This window comes from Ochotona curzoniae, unplaced genomic scaffold (assembly GCF_017591425.1).
Source record: "Ochotona curzoniae isolate NIBS_2020 unplaced genomic scaffold, NIBS_Ocur_1.0 contig_1274, whole genome shotgun sequence".
NCBI classification, from domain to species: Eukaryota; Metazoa; Chordata; class Mammalia; order Lagomorpha; family Ochotonidae; genus Ochotona; species Ochotona curzoniae.
Window position 1 is genome coordinate 10,855,127 of NW_024465023.1, and position 12,374 is coordinate 10,867,500.

The 12,374-nt window shown below is 35.0% G+C and overlaps 1 protein-coding gene across 10 annotated transcripts in view; it reads right to left on the bottom strand.

The window, feature by feature from the left end:
• The window catches only part of KDM6A (lysine demethylase 6A), a 138,548-nt gene that overhangs the window by 22,587 nt on the left and 103,587 nt on the right, over positions 1–12,374 (bottom strand). For all 10 annotated transcript variants that reach the window (XM_040999592.1, XM_040999566.1, XM_040999613.1 and 7 more), the window contains 7 exons: positions 10,491–10,620; positions 9,350–9,455; positions 8,650–8,855; positions 5,679–5,743; positions 5,527–5,601; positions 4,613–4,761; positions 896–1,010 (listed from right to left, as the gene is read on the bottom strand). In XM_040999592.1, the coding sequence (XP_040855526.1) occupies positions 896–1,010; positions 4,613–4,761; positions 5,527–5,601; positions 5,679–5,743; positions 8,650–8,855; positions 9,350–9,455; positions 10,491–10,620 (846 nt within the window). The remainder of the gene's footprint in view (positions 1–895; positions 1,011–4,612; positions 4,762–5,526; positions 5,602–5,678; positions 5,744–8,649; positions 8,856–9,349; positions 9,456–10,490; positions 10,621–12,374) is intronic.

Here is a 12,374-nt window from a genome sequence, read left to right on the forward strand (position 1 = left end):
ATCATGCGCTTCTTACTAATCCAAATATTTATAGTCTTGATCACAAAGCCAAAGTAAGAAATTGAAAATCAGTATGCAGAATATACACGTAATTAGCCTTTACAGTAATCTCTTCTGTGAACATTTTTGGTAGCTTACCTAATTGGGGTAGAGACATAGTAATGAATATGGTCATAATTTGTAATGTTCTTATCCAATAAAAATCTTCCAATATTATTACTAAACGAAAATTACCAGGTACTTACATAATACCTTTTACAACGAGAATTAGCCTTGATCTAGACGATTAGAGTTAAACCAATAGGGAAAAATTATCAAGATATTGTTCAGTATAAGACAAAGAAATGAATGAAGATTACTTTTAGAATCTTAAAGAAACATTACCATGTAAATTCTTTCAATGATAGTAAAACAAGATTTGAATTAACTAAATTTTATAAAATTCTCTTACAGAAAAAGTGGTTAGTTTTCAAAACTTTAAGTCACACTGGCAAGGAATATTATGTTCAAGCCTGAGATATTTACAACCTATACAAATTGTTTAGTTACAATTACTAGTACTTCTAAAAACCACTTGCAATAAAACAATTTCTAGAATATATACATTTCAAAAGAACAACTATAAACGTATCACCCCTCAAAACCTGAGTAATAAACTTAATCATTCTACCTAAATACATGGCTACTAATATTACAGGGATTAGTTTCTTGACATTTCGAAAAATTTTCAATAACAACACAGTAGGTTTGGAATCAATTTTTGGAAATCAACTGCCAGATAATATAAGTGAAAACTGGCATAAATCTATTAACATAGCCAGCTTTTGTAAGTTGTCCTTCACGCCTGTTGTTTTCTAATTGTCATGTTTAAGAAAAGTTTAGTTTAGAAACCTACTTTTCACAGAAGTCATTCAGAACACCCCAGTAGCCTTCAGGAACAACAAACCATTCACAGTCACCTGGGCCAATATTTATGTTAACAGAACAGAAGTTGTTATTTTCTTGGTGACCTGAAATGTAATGATAAAATATTAATCAGCAGACTATAAATTTTATCAAATATGTCTTCAGAAATGAAACCTTAGGGGCTGGTATTGATGCAGTGAGTTAACCTATGCCCAGTGACACCAGCATCAGGTTATCACAGCACAGTGGTTCAAATCCTGGTCATTCTGTTCCTGATCTAGCTCTCGGCTAAGGTGCTTGGGAAGGCAGAAAAATCCCCAAGCCTACGAACACAGCACCTGTGTGGGAGAATCAGAAGAAGCTCCTGGCTTCAACCAAGCCCATCCCAGACCTTTGTGGCCATGTGGGAAGTGAACCTACAGATACTGGATCTCTTCTGATACTCTGCCTTTCAAAGAAATAAAATAAATCTGAACGAAAGAGAAACATATTAAAATTTAAAAATATCCAACAGAGAACCTTGCAGTGGTATTTAATTCATTATTCCTGCAGCATTTTGTTGTGTTTTAGCTCTGGTTTTAGAATTGAGTTTGGTTAACTCCTAACTTATTCAGGAAGAGCTCCTAGGGGACACACTTTAAATCATGGTTAAGAACTGGTTCTGTAATCAAGCTCTTTGGACAAGCTGCTACACTTCTCTGACTTTCCATTTCCGTATATATAAAATAGTACAAAATTGTAATTTCTATAAATTATTGTTATGTTGAAGATCAATGAAACAATGCATACGTCATAATATGTGTTAATTGTAAACAATAAACAGCAGCTATTGTAGATGTATCACCATTTGTTTCATTGTGAATATATCTCTGTTTCTTACAAGAACTATTAGGAAACTTTAAAAGAAGCACAAAGCCTGGCTTTTAATGTCTCTGGCTCCAAGGAGAGATGCTAGGATTTGAAGATCCAGCTCTCTCCAGATCCAGGACGCACCGAAAAAAAATACCTAAAATTGTCGAAAACAATTGCCAGAACTCAGGGAGACAAGCCAAGTTGTAGGTGTAGGCACATTTTTGCTGCCGAGGGCCATTTAGATATTTATACCATCATTCATGGGATATACAAAATTATCAACTTAAAAAATTAGCTATAGATTCAAGGAATTATGAGTTCTGCCTTCAGCTGCCTTGCCAGCTCCAGATCAAATCATTCTGCGGACCTCAGAAGCTCACTGGCTGGATGCCTCCACTGTTGGTAGTTACCAAGACAATGTGTAATAAGGAAAAAGGCACATTAACTTTAGTAGAATTTTGTGATACTTTAACTTACCTTGGCCCAAACTGCACCACTGGAGACTTAAAAAGTCTACTGTTGGTTGTAACAACTGCTCAGAAAAGTGCACAATGGACCTTCAGCACAAGGAATTGTGGGTGCCCAATTTCACCTAATTAGGTTTCTCCCAAGAACTGATGCCAAAGGGTTTCTCTTTATTTTGCCTACCTTGGAACCCTATCACATAGTGGTATGATGATAATCAGAATTAACCAACAGCTGCTACTGAAGGAAATGATTGGAAAACCCTGTGACATGAACGCTAAAAAAAATTAGCTCTAACTAAAACTAGTGATGCTATGATTCTACATACAAAGAAAAATTTTGGAGTAGTTACTAAGAATATCCCTACAGTTTAGAAAACCTATGTAGGATGGAAAAATCCAATACAGTAGGTGTGACTTATGTAACCGCAGATACAGTGCTTATTCCGTAACAAAGTATTTTAAGTTGAACTGTTCTAATTACAGTGCTGCAGCATTTCTTCCATAAATTGGTTCTGAATTAAAATGAACCTTATTAGAGCCTACCAACAGAGAATACATCAGAAAAATAATTAAATAGCTTAATCAATATTTTTATCTATGCCTAATGGCAAAGTGAAGAGTAGAATGTTAGCTCTTCTGCAATTTATTCCAGAACTCTTCCTACTTTATCCAGCTATGGGCAAAACACAGACAATGGTTCAAAGTCTACAATACTGGTTGTGCAATCAAATCTTCTGAGGGAAACAGTAAAAACAAAGAAACAAACAAATCAAAAACTCATGCCTGGAGCTCAATCCCCAGATCTTTATCGATTATATATTTTTAAAAAACTTTCCAGGAAATTCCAGCCAAAAAATCACTAATCCATGTTATCCAGAAATAGTACACAATCTCATTTTTAAATCAATCTTAAACTACTATTCAGTCAGTAAGGTAACAAAGAAGCTTTTCAAACCATGGTAGTTCAAGCAGCAAACAGAGACATCTAAGAGAGACCTGCATTTTGCAAGTATTAGAATAGGTGGGCTGGTACCAATAAATGTTCGAATTGCTACATGCAGAATCGTAGTAATTGTTACATATTCTGAGTATCATCCTGTGAAATGTGCTGTCAACCCAAGGGAGGACAGAGAAAATATTAACTTAATTCATTTTAAAATGACAAAGATTCAGATAAGGAATTTGACTTTCCAAAACTGACAAGTTTATTCAGTGGCAAAGTCTAGACAAGACAGTAGGATGAGTCTAGTAATGTCTGCACATCACAAATGGTTTGATGCCTAACAGAAGGGGCATGGGTAAAGAAAGTGTGGTACATCTAATCCATGGAATATTACTCAGCCATGAAAAAGAATGAAATCCTAACATTTGCAACATAACGGTCCGAACTGGAGACCATTGTGCTCAATGAAATAATCCAATCCCAAAACAAGAAGTATTTTATGTTCTCTCTGATTTAAGGTAACATTCATGTAAAATACACGATAAACAGACATATAGGTAAACAGGTGTACACATATATTCTCATAATGAACTGTAGAATGGAGACTAGCATAACAGAAAGCAAAGCTACGTTGCAGTATGTATCTGTACTCCCAAACAGAACTGTTACTATACTCTTCTAATATGATCCTAGATTTTCTACCATTGCCTATACCTACAATGTCATGATACACTAAATAGCAGAATGCTGGACTTGTGACTATTACTGAAGGACTACATTACTGCAATAACATGGGGGGAAATGGTGGGGGTAGGCAGGAAATGCGGAGGGAGGAAGAGGGAGTTGTGAGGGGAATCCGTATACCTATAAAGCCATATCATGGAAATACTACTACTAACAATAATAATGAAATAAACTGTGAACTCTAACTCAATTAGAGGAGTCTAACTTTTAAAAGGAAAGAAAATGAAACAGGTTTGAAAATACATTTTTTGATGAAACTTATATATAAACATAAGGACATTACGTCATGTTGTATCTTTTTACTGCTATTGTGCAAAAAAAGAAAAAGAAAAAGAAAAAACAGAAATACCACACTTAGCACCTTTCCACAGTAGATAGGATGAATCAACAACAGAGTGTTTAGGCCAAAAACATTGACATTCCCAGGACTGCTCCAACGACCTCCATCATCATCATCATCATCATCATCATCATCATCATCATCATCATCATCATCATCATCATCACCATTATTGTTATTATTATTTCTAGGCTACTCTCACTGAAAAGATAAGGAATCCCTGGGAAAAAGTCTTGTTTTAAGAGTTCTGCTTTAAGAATCTAATCTTATAATGGAAAGATTCTAATTCTCTTTCCATGTTTTACAGTTTAGTAATCTTGTGTTTCAATTGTTTGAAACATGTACGTTCATAAAACTTACCAGGTGTTCTGCTTCCTGGAACCTTCATGTAGAGTTGCACTGTGTTCATACCCAGTATAGTATGACCAACATGGCTGAGAAGATTTCCCGCTGATACAACACGCACAAAAGCAGGAAGTTTGGTCAGCTCATGCAGCTGCAACTTCCACCTGCAATAAAACAGATCAAAAGCATTTGTATTTACGGAAATTAACCACTTCTTCTAATTCGAATCTTGAAACTGATTGAAAGAAAACGTCATAATGGAAAAAAGGATAAAAACTATGAGTCAAGTAAATGTAAAAATTAATTTTCTGTTTTCACAGTTGTCTGGCAAAATTTTACGTTAGCGATACCAGCTTCATATCACAAAATTAAAACAAATATTTTATGATCATAAAATTAGCATAGGGTCTTAAAGAAAAAAACCACAAAAGTTTTAAGTTAAAGAAAATAATTGCAAAAACTGGGCCCGGCGCAGTGGCCTAGCAACTTAAGTCCTCGCCTTGAGTATGCCGGGATCCCATATGGGTGCTGGTTCTAATCTTGGCAGCTCTACTTCCCACCCAGCTCCCTGCTTGTGGCCTGGGAAAGTAGTTGAGGACAGCCAAATGCTTTGGGACCCTGCACCCATGTGGGAGACCTGGAGGAAGTTCTGGGCTCCTGGCTTTGGATTGGCACAGCACTGGCCATTGTGGTCACTTGGGGAGTGAATCATCGGACAGAAGATCTTCCTCTCTGTCTCTCCTCCTCTCTGTATATCTGATTTTGTAATAAAAAAAAAAATTCTTTTTTAAAAAAAGAAACAATTGCAAAATCTAACAAAAAGTTACTTAGTAAAAAATGACAATGAACAAAATAGAAGAAACTGTAGATGATTTTCAATCTTGCAAAGAATATTTAACTAAGTTAACAGAAATATTAGGAGAACTTACTTTTTATCATCAGACAGGTCAATGTTGGTCCCAAACTTTATGGTTTTAAAGGGTCCTTTCCTTCTCCTCCCAGAACTTAAAAAACAAAACAAGCAATATTAGAAACATTCATTTTAAAGAGAAATACCAAGTTGACACAAAAAATAACTCACTTATCTGAAGATGTAGATTCATTATCTGAGTGGTCTTTATGATGACTTCTTTTCTCATTTTCTTCCTATAAATTAAACAAAAGCATTTTGACTTGGTATTTTACAACTGGATATCCTTTCGATCACATGAATGAAATGTTTAAGACTAAAAGGTAATGTCTGTTTTTGAAACTAAGCTTCTTTTTAAATGTATTTTTGAGTTGAGTCACAGTGAGAAAAAGAGCTCCCAAATGCAGGTCCACTACTTCAATGCTTGTGACAGCCAGAGTTTGGTCATGTCAAAGCCGGGAATTCAATCTAGGTGTGTTACATGGTTGACAGGGACCCAACTACTTCAAAGATCAGCTGCTGCCTCACAGGCCACGTACAAACAGGCAACTAAAATCAAGCACAGAGTCGGGTTTTGAACTGACATAGGATACAGACATCTCAGGTGGCATCGTAAGTGCTGTGGGAAATTCTAATCCTGAAATTGTATTTCCATAGACCTGTTACATGTGAAAATTGCTTTATGACCTTATTAAATGAAGACTCGCAAAAAGTCAAATCACACTGGCACGGTATTTAACCTCCTCTATTAGTCGTAAGCCTATATTATCAATTCTCATATTTGTGGGATTTTATTTGAAAGAGTTACACACAGACAAACAGAGAAAGAGGTCTTTCATCCACTGGTTTACTCCCTAAATGGCAGCAAAATCAAGGCTAGGCCAGGCTGAAGCCAGGAGCCCCTTCCATATTTCCCACATGAGAGCAGAAGCCCAAGCACCAGGGACATCCTTGGTTGCTTTTCCAGGCACATTAGCAGGAAACTGGACAGGAAGTGGAGCAGCAAGGACCCATATGGGATGCTAGTAATGCGATGCCATGCTGCTGGATCCACCCCATTTTCAAGAGTAAAAACAGAAGGAAAAATGGACAGGCTTAAGAAGTCTCATTCACATGAACATAAACAGCAGGTCTTCCAAACGTTTACAAAAGATGTATACTATGAAAAAGCTATGTGTATATCTAAATATTTTTTTTTACATCAAAACAAGTTTATCTTCTGATTCCACTGTTCTGTGATGTTTATAAATTCCCACCGAGTATGTGTTATGGTGGAATTTAAAATGCTCCCTATTCTTAATTATGGACAAATGCAAATTCTTCCAGAATTAACTCCTTATTTCACAAAGAATCATACACAGCTTATCATTTACAATATTAGCAAAGGGATTAAATGCTAAACATAAATTCTTTTAAAATGTCTAGTAATTTTATTTACACTTGTCACAGACAAGTTATTTCTCAACAGTGTGCTATGATTTCTGAAATAGCAATGCATACTTTGCTGCACACTAACTGTATGGTTTCTAAGTGCTTCTCAAATGTCTCACTTGTAATGTTTACTGTCTCAAAGCATAATAATCTTTCTTCCATTATCAGTACCTTCCAATTTAAATATTCATCCAATGTTATGTTTTCAATAGTTCCTCTAAATTTATTTTCCTACATCTCTGAATTTCATTTGCTATTTATTCTATTATGAGCATAAAATTACCACTAACTTGAAGCATCTTAGAGTTTGAACTACATACAGATAAGAACTCTTTGAAACTCATCAAAATTGCAAGACAGATCTTAGTAGATGAATTATTTTGCAATAAATAGGTAGTCAAAATGGGAAAGGAACATACATATACAGATTTTGCCTTGATTTGGAAATACAAATCAGGACAGAATTGAACCATTTCTAACAGTCAGACGTGAATCCAGTTACAGATTTTCAAATCCACATTAAATGTCACCAATAGAATGTGAAGAAACAGCACAAAATTTGAGACTGTATCTAATAAACTAATTTTTGTGATGGTTTATGCTTTGTGAAGTAACTGACCAAGTTCTCAATATACTAAATGATTTTAGTAATACGTTAGTGCTGAAAGGTTTATACAAGTCTTTTAATAATCTGATTATTTTTTCAAAACTGCTTCTATATTTTCCATCTGCTCTCATTTCTAAATTTCCATTTACCTTTCAATTTTCTCTTATACTCTAATATAAGCACACTAAGGCTTCCTAGAACAGCTGTCTACCACATGACACTAATCTGGCAGAAGAGTGCGGGGCAGACAGAAGTCCAGGGATTCAGTAAACATGAAGTTTGAATTCATCGGTTCTCAATTAGAGGCGCCTTTCCCCTCTGGTGGATATTTGATGCATTTGAACACATTGTTCAGAGGGTAGAAATGCTACAAACAACTCACACAACACAGGATAGACCCCTACACTAAAAATTAGCCCCAAATGCCTCAATAATGCTAAAGAAATTCTTCTCAAAAACAGAAATATCTAAAAATAAAGGACTCAGCTCATTAAACAGTAGCTTTATTTCCCAATCAGGACACTGACTTTTGCTTAGACTTAAAAGCAAACTGATAGGCACTTAAAGCACCTCATATAACACAAACGAATGAACCATTTACCAAAGTTATGCACCCTGGGCCCAGCACAACAGCTTACAATACCCTAGTGGCTAAAGTCCTCATGTTGCATGCATTGGGATTCCATATGGGCATCATTTCCTATCCCAGCTGGTCTATTTCCCATCCAGCCCCCTCCTTGTGGCCTGGGAAAGAAGTAGAGGGTGGGGCCCAGTACAATAGCCTAGCCACTAAAGTCCTTGCCTTGCATGTGCTAGGATCCCACATGGTCGCTGGTTCTAATCCTAGCAGCATCACTTCCCATCCAGTTCCCTGCCTGTGGCCTGGGAAAGCATTTGAGGACGGCCCAAAGCCTTGGGACCCTGCACCGGTGTGGGAGACCTGGAGGAGACTCCTGGCTCCTGATCAGCTCAGCTCCGGCCATTGAGGCCACCTGGGTAGTGAATCATTGGACGAAGATCTTCCTCTCTCTCTTGCCTCCTCTGTATATTTGACTTTCCAATACAACAAAAGCAAACAAACAAAATCTTTAAGTAAAGACTTACTCTCAATGATTCCTGGAATGACGAAGCCTGGTACTGTGCATATTTAGCAATTGTAGTCTGAGATCTGTTACTTTCGCAATGCCAGATTTTCTTTGTTCCAGTGGGATCCCAGTTTTCATCTGCTGGCTGCAACAACTGTGTCCTTACTTCTACCATGTGTTCATTGTTAGCTTCCACCAAAGTTTTCGTAGAGAAAAGTCCCAGATCTTCATAAACAAAAAATTTCAGTTAATCAACAAAAATTATGCTTGGAGCAACATTTAAAGCACATTCTTTTGCATTACTAAGAAAGCGAAAACATTTTGTAGCATTGTACAGACCAAAGACAGCCTCTCTACTCTCTATGCTAAGTTTCCAGAATGATGTAATATTGAAAACCAGGACCTCCTACCATACCAAGAGAAGACCAAAGTTTTACTGTTATTAGTTAGCCAATATCATAACTGTATAATTAGATCAAAATAAAAATTAAATTTGCAAACTCTCATAAAAATCATCAGTAATCAATTTCACCATCATATTTTCAGAACATGGATTAAAGAAGTGACACATATACACATGTATATGCAGATATATGCACAGAGTCAAGAAAATGGTAAAATGTACAGTAAGTTAAGGGAAATACAAGCACGTTTCTGCTAATGGTTTAAAAAGCAGCAAAAGAAATAGGTAACATTGGACTTTTAGAATTAAAGCATACCTAATTTAAGAGCTCCAGCAAGGCCACGTATTACAGTAACAGGGTTGTTTGGATTTGTACAAAATTGATGTAATGGAGGAAAGAAAGCATCACGTTTATTTTCCAACTGCAAAATTAAAATGTGTGGTTAGATCTCAGAGAGAGATTTTATTTAAATATTAAGCCTCAAACCCATATTATCAAAATTTAAACAAAAAACATCTTATGTAGTATATCTGCTGACTATAACTAGACAGTAAACTTATTTCTCTTGTCCATTACATCTTGAACAAAATATGAAAGAGAAATGAAGTCTGCAGTAAATTTCAGAATCAAAATGTTTTATAAAATTCAAAATTTCATATTTTTAAATTCAAATTACTATTATCAAAACATATATAGGCTGAAAAAGACTCATAAGAAGATAGCTCTTAATTTTATAACTCTATCTTTTAGACTCCCAAAGTTTTATTACTTGTCTATTCCAGTGTTTTTCTTACATAATAAAAAATAACCACTGGTTGTTGCAAAGATTACTCATCTGGCCTCAACAGGGCAAAGTGGCCAAATTTTGAAAGCAAACTCAAGCAGGACATATTTGGGAGAAATCTAAATGGAAGGTGTTTTGATAAAACTCGTACTAACTTCCTACAGCATATATTAAAATTTTCATAATGTAAAACTAACATCAATTTTTAAACATTTTAAATAACCTAGTTAGTAACCCTTTAGTGATACATCTTACCACATTTTGTGTTCTTCACGCTGTTTTTGAAGATAGATTATACACATATGAATATACTTGGTAGATACATAAAACAAAATACTAAATCCCACAAAACCAGTAGAACACAGTTTTAAAACCCAGTTTACTCATAAAGGGGCATACACTTTTAAGTAGTGTGTTGTACCACCCAAAATTAGGAGAGCATTCAAGTATTTGTATTTCTTGCTATTTGAATATAATTATGGTTAATAGCAGATAAGGCTTTTTATAAGAACTAGTACAAAATGTCTTTTTATCCCTTAAGAAATACTCAAGCTGCTGCCAATAACTATTATACTACCTAAAGGGCATCCATATTTATTTAAGGAAAGATTTTATGAAACACAAGTAGGTGTAAACACTAGTTTGAATTCTAGTCAGTCAATTCAGACTCACATAAATACTAGGTGTAGGTGGATTCAACTTGTCCTTTGGCAAGGGAGGGTATGGTGAAGATGGTGGTCTTGGAGGTGGACATTTATCCAACAAAATGCTACTGTTAGATAAGCCATTTTTACCCAGATTCCTTAAAAAAAAAAAGGAGGAGGGGAAAGAAAAAATTAGCTGCACATTTAGAAAGTGGGGAAAAATCTTGAATTATGTTCTAATTAAATGACTAGATATTAAATAAAATTTGAGTACATCAGGAAAACATTTTAGCAAATACATATATTGACTGCTATAATGTTCACTGAAGTAAGGAATATAAAACAAATACAGCAAATCAATTACTGATGGCATTTGTTATTTTGTTCAAAATTTCCCAGCTGATATTCTTACCCGAAGAAAAAATTGCTCCAGTTTTCTCTTCACCATCAGAATTTTCTCCCACAAATGTTAAAAGACTACCTTGACTGACAAAGATTTAGGTAACTGGAAAAACAGTATTTTTTCCCTGCATCTCAGTGATAGTACCCAGGATACCTTTGTAACAACTCTAAAACCTGATTTTCTTTCCTTTATTTTCTGAAATTTTTTTTGTTCTATTCTCAAATTAAGGTGTTTCCATGTAATTCCTAGATTAATAAAATTTATCAATACATACATCTGCCACATTTTATGGCAAATCAGACTCTTTACTCTCAACATGGATACAGCTTCGATCCATTCTCTGGGTACTGCGCAACAATTCTTACTAGTATTTGGAGTTTTCCTTTAATGAATGTTTGACATCTTTCAAAATTATATCTATTTTTTAAGTAGTGTAGATTTTAAAAAAGCAATTTCTTTTGCCTATGATACTTCCAATTACTTGACATTTCTACCCAACTTAGAAATCAAAACAGAACTTTGAGTTCTCAAACTAAACTACCTTACCTCATCCAATCATTCCAAGCCCCCAAACAATCCATTAGATTTTAAATTTTGAAAATTATACCTATTATTGGATATAAAAAAATTCAGTAACTAAAGAAGGAAACAATTTATTTTTATTGTTACTTGTCAGAGTAACAAGTCAAACCAAAATTAACTTTCTATATTTTGCTGTTTTTCCTACACTGAAAAGTTTTTACAGATCATCCTGTTTGATGTAGACTAAGGAAAGCAGAGGGTTGAATCCCATTGCTGTTAACTGTTGAGATATTATACAAAATCACACCACGGGTACCACACAAATTTTTCAAATATCTCCAAGTAAAAGCAAAGATCTCAAAGGAATAAATTAAAAAACTGATTCCAAATAAAAGTATGTGAAAGAATTGTTAAATTGAAACTATGTAAGTTTAATAGTTAATGTGAAAGTTTGAATAATTAGATTCTGATATCTTCCCACAAAGCATGAATACTGAATTCAAAGATGTCAGCACTGTGGCACAGTAAGTCAAACCTGCACTTGGGAACCCAGCAATGCATACCAAAATGCTAGTTTGAATCCCAGCTAACCTACTTCCATGCAGACCTGAATCTGGACTAACAGCAGCAGAACACAGATGGTAACAACATGACAACTAGCAGTTGCTCCCTGTTTCTTTAAGGCTCAGACAATTTTTATCTTTAATTTATCTGAGCAATGTATTTTTGCTGTTGTTCTCTTCATTAATGAACTGTAGCCAAGGTTTTCTGGGATAACCAGCAACCCCATGGGTCTAGAGTTTTGATGAATCTGGCTAGCCAAAAGATACATGACAAGGTAAAACTGCCTTTTACATGTTGAATACTGAAATTAAACCATGACAATGTACTTAAGTACTCTGAGATGAATGCTCACATACATTTTAGAAAATGAGACAGGATTATAATCTTAAATACATTAATATAATCAGGCACCTATAGCATAAA